This window comes from Clinocottus analis, unplaced genomic scaffold (genome assembly GCF_023055335.1).
Source record: "Clinocottus analis isolate CAN_PGR_092001 unplaced genomic scaffold, fCliAna1.0.p SCAF_19, whole genome shotgun sequence".
NCBI lineage: Eukaryota > Metazoa > Chordata > Actinopteri > Perciformes > Cottidae > Clinocottus > Clinocottus analis.
In genome coordinates, this window is record NW_027175920.1 from 2,935,001 (window position 1) to 2,957,500 (window position 22,500).

At 43.9% G+C, this 22,500-nt stretch overlaps 3 protein-coding genes across 4 annotated transcripts in view; 2 read left to right on the forward strand and 1 right to left on the reverse strand.

Moving 5' to 3' along the window:
- LOC137790024 (guanine nucleotide-binding protein subunit alpha-13-like) overlaps positions 1-8,868 on the forward strand; it is an 8,938-nt gene extending 70 nt beyond the window's left edge. The window contains exons 1-5 of the mRNA XM_068583964.1: positions 1-272; positions 1,170-1,396; positions 4,518-4,568; positions 5,410-5,610; positions 6,456-8,868. The exon at positions 1-272 is cut by the window's left edge and continues 70 nt beyond it. Of these exons, the coding sequence (XP_068440065.1) occupies positions 1-272; positions 1,170-1,396; positions 4,518-4,568; positions 5,410-5,610; positions 6,456-6,827 (1,123 nt within the window). The 3' untranslated portion in view covers positions 6,828-8,868. The remainder of the gene's footprint in view (positions 273-1,169; positions 1,397-4,517; positions 4,569-5,409; positions 5,611-6,455) is intronic.
- Positions 8,869-9,634: 766 nt separating this feature from the next.
- Positions 9,635-13,893, forward strand: si:dkey-21c1.4 (mitochondrial nucleoid-associated protein 1). Its single transcript, XM_068583022.1, has 5 exons — positions 9,635-9,753; positions 10,617-11,951; positions 12,183-12,293; positions 12,406-12,522; positions 12,607-13,893. Exons 1-5 carry the CDS (start codon positions 9,744-9,746, stop codon positions 12,633-12,635), a joined length of 1,602 nt encoding a protein of 533 aa, XP_068439123.1. The 5' UTR covers positions 9,635-9,743; the 3' UTR covers positions 12,636-13,893.
- Positions 13,511-22,500, reverse strand: part of bicral (BICRA like chromatin remodeling complex associated protein) — a 9,476-nt gene continuing 486 nt past the window's right edge. Inside the window, exons 1-13 of one of the 2 annotated variants that reach the window (XM_068583021.1) lie at positions 21,199-22,500; positions 20,430-20,483; positions 20,109-20,154; positions 19,798-19,846; positions 19,605-19,670; positions 18,068-19,345; positions 17,933-17,975; positions 17,808-17,839; positions 17,647-17,696; positions 17,409-17,554; positions 17,220-17,314; positions 17,025-17,127; positions 13,511-16,941 (exon numbers count right to left, since the gene is read on the reverse strand). The exon at positions 21,199-22,500 is cut by the window's right edge and continues 152 nt beyond it. In XM_068583021.1, the coding sequence (XP_068439122.1) occupies positions 16,442-16,941; positions 17,025-17,127; positions 17,220-17,314; positions 17,409-17,554; positions 17,647-17,696; positions 17,808-17,839; positions 17,933-17,975; positions 18,068-19,345; positions 19,605-19,670; positions 19,798-19,846; positions 20,109-20,149 (2,403 nt within the window). In that variant the 5' untranslated portion in view covers positions 20,150-20,154; positions 20,430-20,483; positions 21,199-22,500 and the 3' untranslated portion in view covers positions 13,511-16,441. The remainder of the gene's footprint in view (positions 16,942-17,024; positions 17,128-17,219; positions 17,315-17,408; positions 17,555-17,646; positions 17,697-17,807; positions 17,840-17,932; positions 17,976-18,067; positions 19,346-19,604; positions 19,671-19,797; positions 19,847-20,108; positions 20,155-20,429; positions 20,484-21,198) is intronic. The other variant, XM_068583020.1, reaches the window with a different exon arrangement.

Consider the following 22,500-nt stretch of genomic DNA (forward strand, 5'->3'; position numbering starts at 1 on the left):
CCTGCCGACCAGGTCCATGTTAAAAGTTTGTCTACCCGTCTGCCTGCTGAACAGCGGAGAGGTGGAACAGCTCCGAAAGTCCAAGGAGATCGACCGATGTCTCTCACGGGAGAAAACGTACGTGAAGCGGCTGGTGAAGATCCTGCTGCTCGGCGCGGGCGAGAGCGGCAAGTCGACTTTCCTCAAACAAATGCGGATCATCCACGGCCAGGACTTCGACCAGCAAGCCCGAGAGGACTTCAGAGCCACGATCTACAGCAACGTTATCAAAGGTAAAAGCCCTTTGCCGACCAAAAAAAACGCAGCTGCCGCGGGGGGAAAGGGCGCTTAAAATGGATGTGGAATAGTTTCCAACATCTGTTCCGCGAAAGGACACATAAACAGTCTACATCTGCTGTCGGCACACCCATGCGTGTTCCTACTGAAATATCTACATTTAAGCGGTTGTAGCCGTGTGGCGGTTAAATAATCAACGTTTTATTTGTTTTAATGGTGGCCACACGCACGCCATCGGTTTCTAATAGTCATCGGCGAGTTTTGTTGCTCAATAACTAACACAGGGACGTAGCTAATGGAGGGTAAACCCACCACTGTGCGTGTGTGTGTTGTAAGGTGTTCCTGTTTTTCCACTCTTTGTATGTACAGGGAGTACTCTAAATTACTTTGACGACATACAATACGTTGGGCTTCAGTGTGAACAAAATCACCAAAAAAGAAAAGAAAATGCAGTTAATTGAATACCTGTGACAAAAAAAAAAGTTTTTATTATTATTATGATAAGCCTCATAATGTATTTATCTGCACCGTTATTATGATCATGTGTTTCTGTGACTGTGTCCACCTCCTCAATTATTAATATTACAGAATATATGAATGTAAATTGTTGGGAAAATATGTATGTATATTTATGATGTAAGTTTCGATTTATCGTGGTGGTCTTAATAGCTTTTTAAAGTGTGTTTTTTACGTCCACTCATTCATCCCTCTTGTCGGACCTAACAGGTTTGTGAGGACATTTGTAGTCGCCATGCACTCGTCTAGTCTCTCTACCCACGTAGGTTTCACTCTTATGCGGCCTGCTGTATGTGTTTTATCATACTTCTTCCAGAGCGGTCTGTTTTTCTCTTTCTCCCCCTTTCATAATTGAGGTGTCTTCACTTCCTCTTCAGGTGTCCGCGTGTTGGTGGACGCCCGGGAGAAGCTGCACATCCCGTGGGGCGACCCGGACAACCAGAAGCACGGGGACAGCCTGATGGCGATCGACACCCGGTCGGCTAAGATGGCCAGCGGGCAGCTGGAGACGTCCGTCTTCCTGCGGTACCTGTCCGCCATCAGAGCTCTGTGGGACGACTCGGGTATACAGAATGCATACGATCGTCGCAGGGAGTTTCAGCTGGTACGTAGACTGCGCGCGCTCGCGTTGACACCGCTGGTGGTGGTGGCCCAGTTTTTTTTTGGCACGCCACTTGCTTTCAAGCAAAACCAGGAAGAGCTTTTTCTGGGTTTTTTTAGAAAAGTCCCACTGAGAGAGAGGCAGGGGAAATGGCAGTGGAAACAGAAAGTGAAACGGGGTCTCTTCTAAATTCATCCTCCCTTTCCTCTCCTCAATGTGATTCTCTCTCTCCGTCCGTCTGTCTCTCACTCACTGAGCGGTCAGACATGTGATTCACTCAGCTTCCTGTTTACACCTCTCCCCGCTCCTTATGTCTTGGCTGTCAACGCGCATGTTTTTTTTTTTTTTTTAAAAACACACTTGACAAAAACAGCTGTGGTCGCCAGTACGTTCATCGTGACCTTCCTGTGCTCTCATTTTCGCCCCGGTGTCAATTTCACAACCTGCTGCGATTTTTAACAAACAACTACATTTGTTTAATTTTTCTGTCCTGGTCATGTGATGAACTTTCTACATTGTCCAGTGGGGAGAGTAACCGGTAGTGAGACGCACAAGCAGAACATTTACATTTCCCTCTCGGTTGCATAAGACTGAACTGTTCTCAATGGCGTTTTGTGTTATGTCCCACACACAATCGGGTTGTTAGTGTTAGCTGGTTGTGCAGACAGAAAGGGGAATAAGAGTGATCAGAGCTGGAATGTTGATCTGTCGTTAACCGGCTTTATGCTTGCAAACAGAGCTCCAACTCTCCCACTGGTGCACAAACGGCAAGAGGGTCACACCTCCAGTTCCGCAAGTACAAGTACGCGTTCACGCCATGAGTTTCTTATATTTTGGTGTGTTTTAAAACATGACCCTCTTCACCTTCACATGTATTGTTTTGTCAACAAAACTCAAATGTTGGTAATCGTCATTTGTTTCAGAAAAATATGACGCAATGTTTGGCCCATTTAAATGTTCTGTTCTTTCGAAATCTCTTCAGGGATGTCGCTCGTGATTTTATTTTGAGGCGGAAAATATTTAAATTAGTCCGAGACGGACTGAAAATATATCTGTTAATTTGTATTTTTTTTATACATTACAAATACCTCTCTGGCTTTGCTGTGTTTTTCCATCGTTAAACATTAACGTCGATCAGAAATGATTGATACTAATACTTAATTGACACGTTCGCATATTTAGTGTTTTTAAAATCTGTATTTCCTTATTTAAAGTCGGTGTGTGTGATTAACACACGTACAGATTACCGTCAATCCACAAACACGTAATCTGTCAAGCTATTTTGGTTATCGTTTGTCATTTTGAATGATTAACCCCAAAAAAAGTATCAGCGGGTTAATCAATGATAGAAAATGATTACTCGCTGCGGCCTTTTTGTGGCGTTTACGTAAGTTCTTGATTGTAAATAAAATCTAACACCTCAGGACTCGGCAATATGTTATTATTATATTGCGATACGAGACTAGATATCGTCATAATTATGGATATTGTAATATGATATAGAGTCGTTTCCTGGTTTGTAATGCTGCGTTATAGGAAAGTGATGTTTTCTGAATTTAACACATATTATCCTCACCACTGATAAAAAATCTCACTCTCTAAATATTTTGGTAAAGCGACAATAGTCAACGATATCGTTGCAGTATCGATATCGTTGTATATGGTCATAAATATCATGATATATGATATATTTCCTTTCCCATTCAGACAGTAACACAAAGTGTAAAACCCAGAAGCAGCAGCTGAAGAGTCGTTTGGTTGGGAGCCGTTTAAATTTCCCTGCTCTTGTTTGCGAAGACTAATTTGTTCCTCTGCCAGGCGGATACAACCCTTTGTGTTTCCACCACGCTGGTTTTTGTTTGTTCTAAGTATTTGCATCACAAATCACTCGCGCCCTCGGGCTCTCTGGTTAATTATCATTCACAACATATGTGATGGACTGAAACCACACGCGGATCCTCTCGCTGCACGTCATACAAGCCTCACGGAGCTCAAAAATCACCCGTGAAACACTTTCCTGTTTCACTTTTTATTCACCCGTGTAGCAACACATCCTCAACGCGACGTGTCCAGAGTCTACAGATGAAATGACACACTGACATCGGTCATGTAATCTTACGTTTTACTTTTGCACTCGCGTTTATAGACGGCGGGGCGTTGTCGTCATGCTTTTACAATCAACTGATAGAGCTCAGAGTTGTGGCTCGTCTGGTGTCTTCTTTCCGACGGATTTTTGACCATTTTTTAAATCGCCGGAGCTCCACAGATTCGAGTGTGTGGCCCGAATTAAAAAAAAAAAAAAAAAGAAGAGCTTTACAGAAAAGTAGCTCTCCTTTCTTTTGGCTGTAGCGAAGCTCGACTCCTCCCTTGGGTAATCTTAGCCTCGCTCACACTTTCCACGTGCGCACGCACACACAGACACACACGCATATAGACACACACACACACACACAGGATTTTCAGGTCAGGTTAGTTTTTTTTTTAAAGATCAAAAGGGGAGAACCGAAGCTAACAGTTTAGAAATCCTGCCCAAACATCCACCATGGCTGAGGGCATTTTAACTTCTTTTTTTTAAGCAAAGAGTGTTTGTTTACTGTGTCACTAATGCAAAATACTTGCCAAACAAGAAGAGGTGGGGTGTGTTGGAGAGGAGACACTTTGTGGTCAGAGGGGAATCTGTTCTGCAGTTTTTGGTTTACGTTGAGTACAGGACACACACGCACACAGATAAAGGAATGCATCTCATTCTTGACAGCCTCATGTCCGGGCTTGCTCTTATTGTGCATGAAGAGCGCCAGTATGGTCTAGAAAAAACACACACACACACACACACACACACACACACGGTACTAGCCACACTTCTGTATACATCAAAGACATACTTCTAAACACGTGTCTTCTGTCTTCTGCAATATCAAATACTTTGCATCCTGCTTCAGCTACTCAGAGCACATACTGCTTTGGAAGGAAAAACAATGTGTGTGTGCGTGTGTGTGTGCGTGTGTGCGTGCGTGCAGATAGTAAACATACCTTGCATGCAGAAGTGGCTATTCATGATTTAAAATGACTGAATTTAAATAAATTGTGTAGAATTAACAGAAATTCCTCCTGTGTCCTGTCGCAGGGTGAGTCAGTGAAGTATTTCTTGGATAATCTGGATAAGCTTGGCGAGCTGGTAAGTTGTTTCTGCCTGCACCGATTGTTATAATCAGACTTGTCCATGTTATAGTTGATATTGCAGCACGTCTAGACCGCTTTAAAGTTCGCTGACGAAGATGCTCCGATTAGCTGAGGAAAGTATTGGACTCAGTTTCCACAACAAAAACATGCCGCATGAAGTCTTAAAATGCAACTTAGGGATTTTACAAAAAAGAAAAAGTGTTTTTTAATGCTTTAAAAAAGTGTTTTGTATCAGCTGAAGGGACGCGTGAAACACCTGATGTCAAAAAGACAGACTTTAATATGTTTGGCCGACCATAAAAAGGGTATTAAAACTTGCAGCATTAAAAGGATATTTTACAAATCGTAACTTTAACTTATAGACGTACTGACAGAATTCAGTTTACAAGAGCAGATATTTTTCTTTGCTTTTCCTCAGATTACTACTTTTCGTCCCTTACATTACATTTATATTACGTATTTAACGACGATTATAACTTGATGAAGACGGATTTAGGCCTTTAACCTCGATTAAAAGTCTAGATCATGTTTGATGATTAAATATTGCCCCAAATTGGATTGAAACAACATGTTATCTATATTAATGAGTTTCTTGACCCAATATCCGCCCTTGTAGTATAAATATAGTTTGCACAAAAGATTACATGAGGACCTGAGGGATTGCTTTAGTAAAGGATCTCTCACTAATTTCAATGCAAACCCAATTTTCTCAACTTCCAGTCGCAGTCTATTTATGTTGGCACGTCGTTTTTCTTCTTCGTCCACGAGCTCAATTTGTCTTCGACCCGTTCGATATTCCTTCCCTGAGTTTCTCCCGTCTCCCCCTTTATCCTCAGGAGTACGTCCCCACTCAGCAGGACATCCTGCTGGCCCGCAAACCCACCAAGGGCATCCACGAGTACGACTTTGAGATCAAGAACGTCCCCTTCAAGATGGTGGACGTGGGAGGACAGCGGTCGGAGCGGAGGCGCTGGTTCGAGTGCTTCGACTCGGTCACCTCCATCCTCTTCCTCGTCTCCTCCTCCGAATACGACCAGGTGAAAACACGCCGCCGGCCACCTCGTTTTCTTCAGCACACAAAGCTGCGATAGCCTGAGAAGTGGCACGTTAATCAGTTTGCTCGAGCAGATAATGTTTGGTTACTTTTTGATAAGTCCTCTCTCTCGCTCTCTCTCTCTCTTTCTTTCTCTTTCGGTTATGGTTTGTTCTGTTTGCCTCAAATAGAACTATATTAGTTTATGCCGATTGTACTCTATGATGCCGATTGTGGTCAACGATGCCAAAAAAAGGTTCCCCAAATTCACTGTTTGATACATACCTCAGTTTTAAACTTTAATGTTGTATTTAAATGTAAATATTTTAACTTAATCTGCTTCATTTGATGGATTTCCTCAATTTTGGTTATTACATAATTACGACCAAGATATTTAATGAGCAGGAAAATTATATATAATTGGGCGGGGGGTGGGGGAGACTTGCCACAGATCTCTGGTTTGCAAACGATGTAATGACGACACTGAATCTAAATTACCTCAATTACCTGTGATAAAATCCATCATTCTTTTGGCTCCAGAACAAAACCTCTGCACTTTGAGCGACCTCATGTTTACATGCATGTGGTTACACAATAAACACGCCTATGGGATTTCTATTGCTTTGGCAAAGACCTTGAACAAATTTAGATTACTTACTGTTAAACAGATCAGACGGGACATAGCAAACAGAATTAAAAGATGTATGAACTAAGTAACTAAGCTATTTGCTCGGGCAAATTTCCTGGACCCATTTTTCTTTTTTATTACTACTGTTAATTACATCTCGTACAATACAGACTGGTTCAAGTACTGGCGGTGATAATTATACTCTATGCTCTCTTCCCCAGGTGCTGATGGAGGACAGGCAGACCAACCGTCTGCGCGAATCGCTCGACATCTTCGAGACCATCGTCAACAACCGCGTCTTCATCAACGTTTCCATCATCCTCTTCCTCAACAAGACGGACCTGCTGGAGGAGAAGGTGAAGAACGTTCCGCTCAAGGACTACTTTCCCGAGTACACCGGGCAGGACTACGACCTGCCGGACGTCCAGGCGTTCATGGTGGAGTGCTTCCGGGCCAAGAGGCGCGACGCCACCCAGAAGCCCCTGTACCACCACTTCACCACGGCCATCAACACGGAGAACATCAGGCTGGTGTTCCGGGACGTCAAGGACACCATCCTCCACGACAACCTCAAACAGCTCATGCTCCAATGACCCCTGTCGACCTGTGAAAGTAAGAGGATCCCGAATGGGGACGGACCACCCCCTCGCTCCCGACGAGGACTACGGAGAGACCAGCCTCGGAAGAACCCGTTAGACGTCAGCATTCTTCTCCAGGCGTTTTTTTAAAATTAGTTTTTACCCACCTCCTTTTTGAGGAGTCCACCTTCTTGTTAGTTATAAGGGTTTGGTAGGGAAACGAGTCTGTGCGGCAGACTGTCTGTGGTCACAGTCTCGAGACTTTCTCCCCTCTGGGCCTGAGCGCCGACGCCAGCGCCGACGCCAGGGCCTCGCTGCGGAAACCTGCGAAAACTTCTTTTTTTTTTTTTTTTTACAAACCCGGGCACATGGTCTCCAAACCAGACACACAACCTGCCGAGCAACAGATGCAGGAGCGACAACGTCTCGACAACATGTAAGCAAAAGAGTCGGACGGTCAAAAACGCACCACAGTCAGCGGAGCCCATGCTGATTTGCCAGGTTGTGTCCAAAGCACTGAATTCTTCCAGTCCAAAATCACTCCATTCGTTTTGTTTTTTCCGTTGCACCCTCCCTCCAGTGCTGCTTCGCGAACGTGGTTTCTAAGCCCCTGTAGTTTTTGTCGAAGGGTTTGCCATCTTGCTGGCACAATCGTTTTGTTATTGCAGCACCGTCCCTCCCGCTCCTCGTCCCAGTCCGTCACCTATTTCTTTGCCTGGAGGTCAGCAGATCCAAAGTGCCGGCCCAGAGGCATGTGCGCCAGGACGAGGACCGGTTTGTTGATGGCGAGGGGAAAAAAGTGCATTCTTAATATTTTAAGTAGGAAATGGCTCCAGCACTGGCACCTTGTCTGGGAGGGAAAGAAATATGCAAAGAAAAGGGCACAACCACAAGACTGAACCTACGATGCCTTTCCATTTATTGTCTTATGTAGACCTAATCACTGTTTAAATCCTGCATTTGTGCCTGTTGCCTCTATAGAAATAAAGCCAATATTGATTGCCTTCAACCGATAACGAAGATGCAAGTTCCCAAGCAAGTTGTCCCTTTCTGTTTTTTATTGTTTCTTTTAGGACAAAATTTCCTTAAATGACGCATTAGGCAGTTGTGTCAGGAAGTGATCATGCAGTCCAATGTTTTCTCAGGGTTGAAATCAAAACCAGCGTCAGTGCTGATCTAACTAAATAATTTAATCTTCGTCTGGGTGGCAGAGCGGTGAGACTCAGCCAGGCTTCAGTACAGTCTACAGTCAGCTGGGTGATGTTTGGTACTGTATCCTCCCGGCGTTGACCCCCAAACCCAGAAGCCCCATCTCTTGCTCTCTCTTTGTTTCCATCTCTGATTAGATGCCTTGTAAAGGGACAGACCTCCCCCGTTTGCTGAAATGATGAATGTCTGTTAGTAGATGTAGAGAGATTTGCTCTAGATTGTCTGAATGTACTGTAACCAACATTGTGAGTTGTGACTCCAGGCGTCTCTGAAAAAGAAAAATCGTGACGGTTTGCTTGTTTTGTACGCCAACGTGACCTATTTAGAAGTTCCCTTTTTTCAAAACAAAAAAAGCATAAGGAATTTTTTGAGGGGGGAAAATGTAGACAAAAAAAGCGGTAAATACTTTTGTCAGAGACTGTATTCTGTAGGGGGGCAATCTTTTTTAGAGGACCAATTCCAGGCACTGTTTGAATCCGTTTCTATGCCAAATCACACCATGCTTTCTTGGGACTGTTCACTCGACATTCTCCTCTTTTTTTTTTTCTTCTCCCAAATTAAAGCTCCTGTGAGCATCAATTTGCTTCTAGTGCTGTCTTTGTACATACTGTATTCTGTTGCCATGTAAATAATATTCAGGTTTATCTCTGTATATGTAAATGGTTGTAGAAATGGATTGTTTTTTTCCCCATTCTGAATGTTTCAAATTACTGCTTTTCCAATGAAGATTACCTTTTTTTGATTAGGATGTCTTTTTTTTTTTCTTCATCACCTTCTTGAAATTCATTCCTGTGCCAAGTCTCATGCCACTCTAACCCTATCAATAAAATACACTTTTCTAATGAAAGTGGGCTACCTTTTTCTTTATTTTTTTGTTTTCACATGTGGTCATTTTTTTCCTCCTTTGTGATTAATATTGGCCCCAAAAAATGAAAGATGTTACAAAATGTATATTTCTACATTAAAAGTATACTTAAACGAAACATTCTCTTGACAAAATGCATAATATAAATTGGCACTACATAAACACTATTCTTAATTTGTTCTTTTAATCTTGGAGAACTCCTGTAAAGGTTAAAAGTCCTGCATTTTTCCTGGCCTACTTAACATAAATACTGAGCAACTCCATTTGCAGAGGAATGTTTTTTTTTTTGTTTTTTTTTTTGGTCAAATAAAAACATACTTATTTTATCTTGTCACAAATATTACACCAATATGTCACTAAATATTAGACCAAAATATCAAAACCTTTAGTAAACATTTTGACCGATATAAATAAAGATCGGCTTGGATTTACGCGAAGCCGGAAGTAGGCAGGAGCGAATGATCCCTATTTCGTCGACGGACCACACCCACTGAACTGATCACTACGTGATGAAACATGTATACAAGTAACTGTCACACGTGACAGACAGTCCCGTTATAAACCAGATCTTATAATTAAAGTGTTGAAGTCCGTTGCTTAATTATACAGCAATACTTCCAGGCTAACTTTGCGATATTTTTTCAGGCTTCTGGCGCGCTACCTCAAGGGTCCTTTAACAGCAACAACCGTGGTTACGACCCATGTGAACCTGTCGTAAAAGTTTAAACCCGTGTGCGTTAATCCGATAATTTATGTCACTTTACGTTATTGTTTGACGCGGATACAACTTTCTGGTTCTAACTCTTTTAGGAACTTGCTTTAACCTGACTGAATGTGTTTTACAGACGCGTGCAAACATGAGCTCTGGTAAGTGTAAGTGTCCCTATACATGTATATGTCCTTCACGAGCGACACCACGTGCCTTTACCACAGGTTGTCTGTACATGCGTTTGCATTAATTTTAGTATTGGGACTTACTGTACTGCTGAGTGATGAAATACAGTATGAAGTAGAGCGGACTCTACAGTAAGTTATTTACCTTCACTGCCAAGGTCAGCCTATAAAGTAACGAAAACACGCACCAATCTATTATAGATAGTACGTGTATTTTTAATCAGCTATTGGTGGCTATTTAGTATTTTACGGTATAACAAGTTAATACATATGCAGAACTGAAAACAATGGTGGAAAGTAAAGAAGTACATCAAATTAAGTACTGCACTAAATTACAATTTTGAAGTACTCTGCCACTTTACACGTCCACTCCATTGCAATCGAGAGGGGACATGTTGTACTTTTTACTAATCAACAAATGTATTATCATGTATTAATTAAGTACATTAATATGTTGATGCAAATATTTTTGTACTGTTATTGAATTACAATTTTTAATTCAGGATTTGTATATAAGGTCTGAGGACTTCTTCCTTCCTTCTTCCCTTGTAGTATATAATTAGCAAATCAATAAACTAATATGTTGATAATTTATTATTAATTCAGTTCAATTATTTGTCTGTTTTCAGCTTCTTCAAATGTGCAGTTGTGGGGTTTTTCTGTGTCATGTGTAAAATAGCAAACAAAATATCTTTGAGTATTGTTGATAGAAGACAAAACAGGCTGTGAATACATCACAATTGTCATTTTTTTTAACCTTTTATGGCTAAAAATAATTGATTAATCGTTGATATAAATAACTGTAAATGCCCCTCCCCCCTCCCTTTCACACACAGAGGAGTGCCCATTCTGTGGGAAAACGTACAAAAGGTTGAAGAGTCACCTGCCACATTGCAAGGCAGCAGCAACGAGCTCCAAAACACCTCCAACAAAACAGGAGGTCACAGTGACTCAGGCGTCACCGTCTACTCAGCTGGTCGCAGCCTTGTGCGAACCGGCAGCAAAGTCCACACAGACATTGTCGGCGACGTTAAGTCCACAATCGAAGAAGAGTAAGAAGACGTCTGTGGTATCATCAGCAGCGACACAGTCGTCGCTGTCATCGTCGCTGGTTTCTGCATCACTTCCACCGTCAACAAAGGAGAGGAAACCGAAGCTGTCCGAACAAATCAAGACCGCCTCGATCACCAATTTCCCCACCTCTGCCCCATCGCTACCTCCGTCTCCCGCCATCCCTAAACCCAAAAAGCAGAGTATCCGTTCTTTGATTGAAGCTGCGAAGTCCGAACAGGTTTCTAAGGGACCATTGGCGGCAACTGGATCTGCCTCAAACGGCCCGCCTTCAGGTTCGGCTCCATTTGTGGCAGATCCTCAAAGGTCTAGAGCCACAACTGAGACGGGGACCAAAACTGACCGAGAGTCATTAAAAGATGAGGCCCTGTCTGCCTTTTTGGCCCCGGACATCAAACGCAAAGATGCTTCCCGAAAGAAGGCGTCAAGGACGAAGAAGGCCGCGCAATCGCTTCCCACAACCGAAGATGCCTCTCGCTCTCTGGACTCCCACTTATGGGCGGAGGACGACGACGGGAAAGTTGAGGATTTATCCGTGAGTAAGATGTTCTTGACACCAGAAAGCGGGCGCCAGGCAACGATTACCCTCCAGGATGCTAAAGCCACGTTAGGCCGAGCTAACGCCACCCGTCAGTCCGGCAGGCCGAGCATCCTGAGCCAGATTGAAACCGCCGATGCTCTAAGCAGCAAAATCAGTCCAGTTCCACTCCCAACGGGCGGCTTAATACCAACTGAAACTGTGTCTGACCAGCTGCCTTGCACCAGCTCACAACACGCAGAGCTGCAATCAGTCACGGGAAAAAGTTTGATGTCCAAACAGGCGTCCCTAATCCCCCAGCATCAGCTCGAACTAACCTCCCCGGCAGCTCCGCTTCTCTCTGGCCAGCTGTCGTCTCAGGTGAGCAAGGCCACGCCTCCTCTACGTCCCGTCGGCACGAACGAGAGGCTGAAGGTAACAGGACTCCTCACGATATCACCATCGCGCACAGCATTATTCAGCCCTCTGCCGGCAGCGAGGGGGGAGACTCTGAGAGCTGGTGGTGGGTGGAAGTCGCAGCCTGAGGCCAGACAACTAAACACTGCCGATAAAGGAACTACAGGTCAGTATTTGACCTCAAAACCTTCCTTTGTACAGATTGAAAATGTGTCCTTTCAAAAACCTGACGAGATCCTTAGTCCCGTTTACTTATTCTTTGATTTCAGTGGAACTTTGCTTAATTTAGCCGAAGTTCGTGTTTGCTTTATTGTGTTTAAGAACGAAGGCTTCTGTAAGGTTTTAAGACGTGTATTTGTCAGTGTTCTGTTTCTTAATGGGTGTTAATCGCGTGCAGGTGCTCTAACACAGCGGCGTCTTGGACAGGTGAGACTGAGGGAGTTGCCCGAGTGGCTGGCCTGCAAAACCCCCAGCCACCCACGAGAGGTGGTGGAAATGGTGCAAAGAGGTGAACAACACGCTCATTTCACACACGCATACAAATATATGTGTAAGTCAGAAAACCCACTGATGAAATTTGACGCGTGTATCTTCCCTCTCATCTTCCGTGCTTCCGTCAGGCTGGCAGTGGTATTACAAGAAGTATATTGATGTGAAGAAAGGTGGTGCAGGTGGACTGAGCATGATGTTAGCGGGATACTGTGTGCTCAGCTACATCTGGAATTACCCCCATATAAGTAAGTGTGTAAATCGACCTCATTCGTGCTCTACGGCCTGAGCTACGTAGATTCACAGATAACTCGGCATGTCTTCTTTTCCAGAGCGTGATCGCTGGAGGAAGCACCACTAATGTCAAGCGAAGATGTTTCGGACAAGCGTGACTCTGTGTGAGGAAACAGCAGCTGTGACAGAGGGAGGCTTCAGGACTTAAAGGCGTCTGTTCTGTTCGTACCATCAACAATGAATCCAAACAGTTCCACAGGCTTGATGTTTGAGGCGTTGACACTTGGTGGTCGCTCTCCCCGTCAGCCACACTTTTCTTCCACAACCTTAATATGAAGCTACAGCTAGCTGCGGGTTAGCTTATCTTAGCATAAAGACTGGAAACCGGAGGAAAAAGCTAGCCTTGTTCTGTTGAATCATAACAAAATTCATCTACCAGCACTTTTTTTTAAGCATCTTATATCTTGTATTTGTTTATTCCATGAAAAAAACTTAAGAATAGTTGATTTCCATCTTTATGCGAAGCAAGCCTGTAGCTTTATATTGAGTACAGATATGGAAATATGGTATCATCCTATTTAAAGAATAAGCTAATTTCCCAAAATTATTCCTTGAACTAGAAGAGTTGTGATTCTGATACACGACATCTGAGATGCCTGCACCATGGCGTGTATACATTACTGTTTTATTTACTTATTTATGTTTGTCATATATTAACCTATTTTTCTTTGTCTCTTATTTATGTTTAAGAAGGGAAAATGTCCACAACAAAAAACTAATGAGTTTTTATTGGCTCGTCTGTGGCCCACTAAGTGATTCCCCCCCGGAGCTCCACTAGGTGTCACTGTTGTGTTACTGAAACCAAGTGGGCCGGGCAGTCAAACGTTTGCTTTGCATAGTTTTCTTAGCTCCTTTTGTGTAGAGGCATTTGGTGCTGGGGTCAATGGAAGGATTAGAACCAAGAGATTTTAAACTTGATTAAAATCTTTACTCTGGCAGCCCAGATGGAGAGGAACATGAAAATCAAAATATCCTTGACTTCAGTATCCGTTTAAAGATCGTATCTGTGTAGCAGAGGGCTTCAAATCTGTTTTTCTTTTGCAAATGTTTCCCCCGTCACATGATGTTATTATGCATGCTTAGTCCGGTCGGTGCCAGTAAGTGAACACTCGCAGAATAGTAATGGAGGGACGCTGAAGGAGGTTCTCATCGGGACTAGACCCGTTTGTTATCGTATTCAAAATGAATTTATTGTTGACTCTCCTTTCCGCTGTAGTGAACACACACATTCGCTACAAATGAAGAAATTACATTTTTTTTTTTTTGGTTCCTCACGGTTTTCTCAATGCCGCATTCTTCGCCAACACAATAAAAAATAATTTCCATTTTGTTTTTCTTTACCTTTGTTTTTTTTTTTCTCCATACAAAAATTATAAATATTTTGTGTTTCACTTTTCATTTTTTGTACAAAACAACAAACTACACAAATCAAGAGTGTAAATGGAGGCAGAAAAAAAAAACATTTCTGAACTTAAAACCAGGGAAGGAAAAAAAAGCACAGAACGTTCCTGCCAGATCCCGACACACTGATATGCATCCGGACAACACAACGTGTCACCAGCACCGAACACATCCCTACTTTGTGCAAGTGCTAAACTAACTTTCTTGCGGTTTTAAGTGCTATAGAGGCACAATCTCTTGCAGCAACAACTCGAAGGAGCAAATAACTGAACTCACATGACCCTTACATGTCAAGAGTTGCTTCTCAGTGTGTACTGCTAGATATAAGAGGTCTAGATGGGTCGAGACAGAGAGATACAGGCGGGCGTCAAACAAGAACAAAGACGTGCTCTCTATCACCCCACGTAAAAGGCCTTCAGTCTGCTCCTGGAGCCTAATGGCGAGCATATTTCACAGACACGGTTATAGGAGAAAGGTGACACTATCCAGAATCAACTTGAGAACATTTAACACATTTATCCTAAACTTTGGTCCCGAGTTGGTTTTGGCAAAAAAAAAAAAGAAGAAGAAAAAACGCCCTTTCTTGCGAAAAAAACAAAGTGCAGATTTCTGTAGATTTGAACAAATGCCCAATCAAGAACAGAATGACATGTCCAATATGTCGCATTAATTATTCATCATGATGAAATATCACAATAAGTTACGTTTTGGGCTGTTAAAACTAAAAGAAAAACTTTAAAATTCAGAACACAGCGGGAGCTCGAGGGGCAAACATGTTTCAGAGGAAAACGCCACAGAGCTGTTATCGCCGGCACAAAGGCCGACATCGAAAGATCTGACGCTGATTCTGGACGAGCCCACGCTCTCTCCTAGTTTGAGTTTTGGTTGCGCTGCTGAGTGGGAAGAGAGAAAGAGAGAGGGATAGAGAGAAAGAGAAATGTGGGAAATGCTTGAAAAGAAACGGTGGAAAGGGAGAAAAAACATCCTGGGGGACTGAGCAAACTCTCAGGAATGAAGTCAGACGTTTGGCAATCAAACAACAGGACTACATGGGAACACAGTCGTAGACCAGTGTGGATGCGTGCAGATTAACACGCACACACAGTGATTGACGTGTCACGGTAGCAAAGCATAGATATCTGGTTATGATCAATATGCAGAAGGCAGACCAACGTACAGTCAATCAATAAACCTCCAGGATCATTGTTGTATTCACAAAGCCGGGGGAACACATCACAGCCAACAAAAAAACAGTCATCTTTTTTAATGTCATCTCTATAAAAAAAAATAAAAAACATACTGTAAAATAACTTCCTCAATCTGAGGACTAGGCTCCCCTTGACACAAACACACTGTGAAATGATTTTTTCTTTTTTTTAAAGTGGTTGAAATCGTGTTTGAATCCTGTGTCTGTGTCGGGGCTCGCATACCTTTAAGGTACAAAAGAAAAAATGCCAAAGAAAATGTGACTTGAGCACAAGAAAAAAAGCATTGCTGAGTACAATAACACTACTATATATATATATATATATATATATATATATATATATATATATATATATATATATATATATATGTGCGACTAGTTTGACAGGTTGCTAGTGTGATTAAGAGGTTATCCTTGTTGCAGGCAGCTGAAAGCAGGCGAATAGATTTTGGTTGTGTTCCAAATATTCACATTCTGATTAGCCGAGGGAACACTGGATGTCCACGAGAGCCACGTATTCCTGAAATAAGCAACAGTACGTTTAGTGCAATTCATCTATGTGAATGTGTCTCTACTAAGTTAACCTCAAAGGAAATCTACGCCTCCGAACCCATGAAACTACGTAACACGTTGCACCAAAGCGTGAGTATGTGTGCATGTGTGTGTGTGTGTGTGCATGTTTGTAATGCAGGAAGGAACTAAGTCAATGGATATTTTTGTATAGACCTCCTTCATGTAAACACTTCAAAACAAAAACCTAGAATTAGGCACAGATTTGTCATTTTGTTCCTCCTCCTCCTCCTCATCCTCCTCCCTGTTCTTCAGCATAGGTAACTAGGTAAATCAACTGGCACAAAATATTAATGGTGCAATTGTAAAGAGATGGACTCTTATTTTCAAGCTACTGAAATTGCAGATCCTTCCCCTTATAAAATAGCAATATATAAAGTAAACAAAAACAAGAACTTATTCCACCTGTTGGTACATTGCATTGCACACGTGCCCGGATGTTTATAGGTAATCTTGAGTGCCTGCATTCCCCTGGAGTCTCCGACTCAAACATTATACCACAGCCTAAAACAAACTGAATACATGCTACATGGCCGGAGATGGTATCACAAAGATAATAGACCTGAAAGTAGAGTTAACCTCTCTTCACACAGGGAATGAGGGGGGGAGGGGATACAACAAATATTACAACTGGGAGTTTGACAAAAAAAAACAGGCGAACACAAAAGAATTCAAAACTAGGGATGATATCAGTCTTAACATTCCAAGATGCTGTTGACGGCCGCCTCGAGAGCAGAGTCTGTGTCGCCGTGAGGGGGCGAGGTGAGCTGGGCCGGGTACTCGGGCTGGATCGGCTGGGAGGACGGGTGGGGAGACGCCTGGTAGTCCGTCTGTCCTCTCGCCATTGCTGCAAAGGGTGAGGGGTTACCTTGGGCGTAACTGTTGGCAGCGAGGAGGCTGCTGTTGTTGTTGTTGTTGCCGCCGCCGCTGGGCCCGTAGTGTTGCTGGGATCTCTTCAGTTCCAGGACGCTCTTGTTTTCTAAGAGCGGAGGGTGGAGTCTTTCCGCTGCACCTGGTCCTACATTGCCGCCCCCTCCCGGGTCTCTACACCCGGGGTGGGAGTCTGTCCTGTGCGGTGGCTCAGCAGAGCCTCTGTCGGGCTGATTCCAGCTGCAGCCGGACGACGACGGAGAGGGGAGGGGATCCTGGGAAAGTTTGGATTTCCTCCCGCAACAGAAGTCTTCGAAGAAGGTGTCTGAGAAAAGCAGAAGAGAGGAAGAGTTAAATAAAACCTCTGTGGGGAAATTGTATTTGCCTTATTCTTGCTTCTTCTCTTACCTGGATCCACGAGTATCATGCGTTTGTCTTGTGTCAGGTTGGTGCGCTCCTCTTGGTTGAAGGTCCTGTCGATCATCACCATTTCGGATGACGGACTGGAACGCTGCGGAGAAGAGAGAAGGAACCGGTTATCCCTGTGCATGTCTTAACATACAACACCTGTGTATTTAAGCATTTGCTCATGTGTGTGCCTACTTCAGCTTCCACCATAAGTAGCCGTCTGTATTTGTTCACCATGGCGTGGGTTCTCATCAGCACTTGAGTTGCAACTACCTCAAATTCATCATCCACTGTCGAGAAGAAAAAAAACAATACGATTTAATTGCAGGTACTTTAATTCTGCAAACACGCTTTGACTTCTGAAAATCAAACCCGAGGCTGTACCCTGAGAGAACTCCTCCTGGCTGGGCGGAGCCCCCTGGAACACGTGGTACGGGAGGAGTCTTTGCAGCGCATTGTCGATGGAATTGAATCGACGCGGATCTAGAGTCTCTACTCCAGCATGATCTTTCCTCAACTGTAGTAAAATCCTATAGAGATGACAAGAAAAGCTCCTTCAGTGGCTGAATGACGAGCTCACGAGACAACATTTGACATATGCATCAACAAATTGGAAACTCACATTTCTCCTCTTGTAAGTGGCGGAAGGGCAGGTCTCTTCTGAGCACTGACCTATAAAGAGAAAGTGTACATAATAAAAGTTGTCGTTATACCACCGATGTCATCCTTATCAGCATATTCCACCTTACATATACATCATGTATATGAACACGAGTGATTTACCTGAGAGTTGAGCTTTGAATCTTGAGTCATGGCTAGAAGAGATCAAAGAAACAAGTCAACCTCGTGCGACAGACTACATTTAAACACATCATACATTAACAAAAAATATGATCAGCCCTTAATACCATGTATGTTGCTGAGCTGGTTGAGGGCCGGAGATGAAGAATTCTGAAAAATAGAAATGAAAGCGATGTCAGTCGGATAACAGTTTTCCGTGAAGAGCACAGGAATGAAAAGCCACCCGGGACTTGAGATTATACCTGTCTGTAGTCTTGCTCCTGCGTTACAGTACCAGCTAAAGGGGACAGAGAAGTGCAATTCTGAGTTTGAGTCACTAGGAGGCGCTGAACGGGACAAGTCGACACTTGGCCTTGACCGCTGATCCCCGTTGTCCCCTGGCCAACCAGAGTCAGACGACCGGGAGCGCACGATGTCTGAACGGGGGCGGGGCTCGCACAAGAAACTCCGGTCCATGTTTGAGTCACGGTCCCTCCGATCTGACTCCGACTGACGACTCCCTGATTCAAAATGAGCTGGCCTCCCGGCGGCGCGGTGAAGTTCTGGCCCGCAACGATCTGCACCGCGTTCTGACTGGTAATTAGGGCATTTGAGTTGGGGTCGGCGGGGCCGTTGTGGATGGCGCTGGCCGGAGTGAGTGCCAACGAGTTGGGCAGCAAGAACTGTCCAGGTGGTGTATTTGTCTGGCCCTGCGCCTGTTGTTGCTCCAGGGAGGGCTGCACGACAATGGACCCATTGGCCGTATAGTGCCCTCCGGGAGAAGCCGTGTTAGCGTTAACTACGTTCGCCATGGTGCTGGGAGTGGGCTGGAGGCCGAGGCTGTAGACAGTCTGAGCCCCAGATTGGAGGGGTTTAGGCTGGATTGGTCTGACGAGAGTCTGGGTCCCTCCGGGGCCTCTCTGGATGATGATGTTTTGAAGGGGGATGTTTTTGAAAGGTAAGCCCATTTGGCCCACCTGCCCTTGGGTCGGAGCAAACACCTGCCCCCCTGCCGCGGCCCCCGCTGTGGCTACGGGCGCCCCCGGCCTCAGCACGAGCTGAGGAGTTCTCTCCAAGCTGCTCAGGGTCATCACACCAGCACCCGCCCCGAAGGACCCCAACACCTGGATGTGCTGGGCGGAGCCGTTGGGCAGCTGGGAGACCCCTTGCAGGAACTGGCCCGTAGGGAACGCAGCTGTCGCAGTGGTTACCATACCCACACCCCCTCCATAACCTCCAGAGACCAGCTGGGAGGGGAAGGGGACGGGAGCCTGCACCAGAGTGGGAGCAGGCTGGGAGTCTAGTAAGGCCTCCTGGGCTAACGTCTGCTCCGTGATGTCGGCCTCCATGAGAGACTTCTGCAGGATGTCAAAGGGCTGGTCCTCTCCGCCGAGATCCACCCCTCCGGGGGAGTCCCCGGACCCCAATTCATCCTCGATAAATGAAAGGCTGCTGGAGAGCTGGAGGCCTGCCCCTGTTGAATCGTCGCCGAATTCATCCATTGTAGAAGAGCCATCCTTGAGGCCAGAGTTTGAGCCAACCTGAATGAGGCATTTAGAGGATATGAGCAGGAAGTGGGAAACCGTTTGTATGTGAACTGCATATATATGACCAGTTCAACAAAAGACAAAAACTCTTCCCTAAACTGTTTAAAATATCATTTTCCTTATGTACCTCATGTTCCTTTACAAAGTAACAACCAATATCAGTTCGCTAAGAGCTTCCCTGTGGCGTTGGATAAATTATCTCCATACAAAGTGAAGTGCAACGTTGGATCAAAGTTATCACAGAAACACTCACCGTGTTGCTAGAAAAGAAGGATGTATCTGACCCGAAAGCTGCATTTGTCACATCATCCTCCTCAATCTGCAGGGAAACAAAATAAAGAGTTGAACAAGAGAATCGGCCGATTCTTAACGCATTGAAGTGAAGCCACTATTCAGACAAACTTGGCAAGGCATGACTGTAAATACACTCTGAAAGAGTCACTCACAGACTTGCTGTTGCTGCCATGGAGATAGTCATTCAATGCATCCACATCTCTGAAAAAGGGGTACAGAAGAGATTTTAACATAGCATGAAGCTTATCTGGTCCACATCTCTAGTGAATGGGAAAATAAACTTTAAAAAGAAAAAGAAAAGCATGCAGATTCTCGTGGCTTTGATTTCAAAGAGGAAGTGTGGTGACATAACTATTTATCAATGGACGGATGTAACAAAGTTGCTGGTTGAAGACAAATGTAGGTGCAAGCATTAATAAAGTGATATGTCCACAATGTAAAGCCAGTTTGTTGTCCTTTTTACCCTAAAATATCCAGAAGATGACGATCATCCTCATCATCCATGACACCTGAGAGAGTATTGGTGGTAGGGCGAAAAGAATGGGGTATAAAACAGAATTCAGCAGGTGAGGAGAGGGCATTTCACTTGAGGTAATTCATGTATAAATATGCATGGCTCATTCACTAGCAGCTTCATTATTCATGACAATAAACCTCAATGAATCACTTGTTTTTATTCCGAAGTAGCCGCATATGATATGAGCTGTAAGTGCTTAGAATGTGCATTATTATTATTATTATTATTATTATTAATAATGCTTAGTAGCAAGGACGTCTCACTCACAGATTTCCAGCAGGAAGCATGGGTTCAGTCATTTAACACCCTTTGTTTCCTGGGCTGCAGGGTGAGAAACTGCATTTAGTAGTATTACATAATTAAAAGTGCGACAGGCAGGAGTGTGGGACTGTAAAGATGAACAATAAAGAATGAGATGGGTGTGTGAAATGGGGGAGTGGAGCGGAAGAGAGGGACAGATATGCTATTCAGTGCTGTGGGAGATCTGTATGTAAGTGAAGGGCAGGATGGCCTTCATCCCCTCCTACAGATTTTTTTGTCTGTGACACACAAACTCCCACCCATTAGACTCCTCTGCTGTCACACATTGGTTGTCTACACAGACTGAAAATGGCCATTAGAGTGTAAATAACTCCACCCTGCTCCATTTGTGCCACGGTTGTTTGAGTTTCTACATTGAACGAGGTGTTGGCTTTATGTTGTGTCAGCCAGCAAAGGTATGCAGCTATCTTGGCGCTACGTTATACAAAGGGGGACAAAAAAACCCACGTTTACTCATTTTGATCCAGCAGAGAAAATGGGGTAATGAGTGTTTGGATGTCTGTCCAGTTATTGTGTCTATTTTAATGTAATTGTTGTGTTTAGAGCAATGTGGAGAACACAGGGAATTTATAACTTATTATAGAAATTGCTGTAGTCATTAATCCAGCATTTAAATAAATGGTCATTGGATTGTATGTTGTACTTTTATGAAGTAGACTGTGTTCCTGAGTAACTGCAAAACATTACAGCTGCAATGCTACAAAATGGCTGTTACCCTGCCATAGGCTGTCGTTACAACAGAGCCACGTTCAGCCTCCATCTTTGGTTCAGGGAGAACAAAGAACGACAGGGTTTCAAAACTAGCACCACCACGCTGTACATATGCCAAGAAACACGCTAAACGGTCATTTTATTACAGAATATTGTTTTTTTTTCAATGTCCACACTCAATGCCTTTTTTCGTAAATGGGATGATTATGCTACCAAAGGCAGTGAGGCTTATTTTTACGGAAAAAGTCGAAACAATGCTACAAAACGAGAGGAAGCAATGTCGCCATTTCCAAACAAAACAAGCGGAAACCAAACGATTAACACCGTTACATTTTATTTCACACAAAAAAAGCTACATATGCGAGCCGTTTATGTAAAATACGATTATTCTTTTCTCGCAGTAATCCTGCGTCCACAAAAGCAACGTTACGAGTTGAACATGTCATATTATAAATACAACTTCAACCATTAGCAAGATTGTTTTTTTTTTAAAAAGACGACACAGCTGAGAAACAAAAATGGCGTTTTAAGTAGCATGAGAAAAAAAACACTAGATTTGCAGATTGATCGCTCAATTGTGATCGTAGTTGTCTAAATTCAGACAACCTTTCCCATCAATTTAAACCGTTTGTTTAATTTGTAGCTCAATTTCGGTCCCCTTAATTCACCCTCCGACGCAGATCGAGCTAAAGCTGGTCCCCGCTAGTGGAGCCGACGTCGGTTTAGTGAGCCAGCTAATGCACAGCTCCGAAGTTTTATATCCAAAAATAGACTGAACCGACGGTATCATAATCGCATTCAAGCAGCACAAAAACGCCCGTCGTCCAGCCCGTGGCTGGTCGTCGCTGACGTGATCTTTCTTTCTCTGTTGGGGAGGCTTTCATTTGTCCTCTATGCGGCTCCAGCTGCCAGCATGGGGAGAAAAAAAAACGTCACATTTTTGTATCGATATGCCGAAACCGACGCGTCTCAATCGGCGCCGGTGGTAGAGGGAGATCGTGTCGCAGCCCGTTGGTCTGGTCTCCAAACCTGGACGGTCCGCGGCATTATTATTTTTTGAACGAAAAAAAAGCCCGGCCTGTTCTGGTTAGCTAGCCGCGATGTCGACGACGCCTATTTTGGAAAACGCCGGGTGGAATTCAGCGAAAATGCCAGAGGACTAAAACCGTGCCGAGGCATACATAGTTATCCCGATTAGCACAACATAAAGACGACTCAAAGAGGCAAACCCTTTACTCCTGTCTCACTCCTCTTGAAACCCAATATCTCCATTTGGCAACTTTTAATTTGCTCCCCCCTCCTTCTC

What these genes read in the sequence shown, in the direction of transcription:
- si:dkey-21c1.4 (XM_068583022.1), top strand. An exon ending in TGCCGATAAAGGAACTACAG is followed by an intron (nt 11,952 to 12,182) that starts GTCAGTATTTGA and finishes AATCGCGTGCAG; the next exon opens with GTGCTCTAACACAGCGGCGT. An exon ending in GGTGGAAATGGTGCAAAGAG is followed by an intron (nt 12,294 to 12,405) that starts GTGAACAACACG and finishes TGCTTCCGTCAG; the next exon opens with GCTGGCAGTGGTATTACAAG.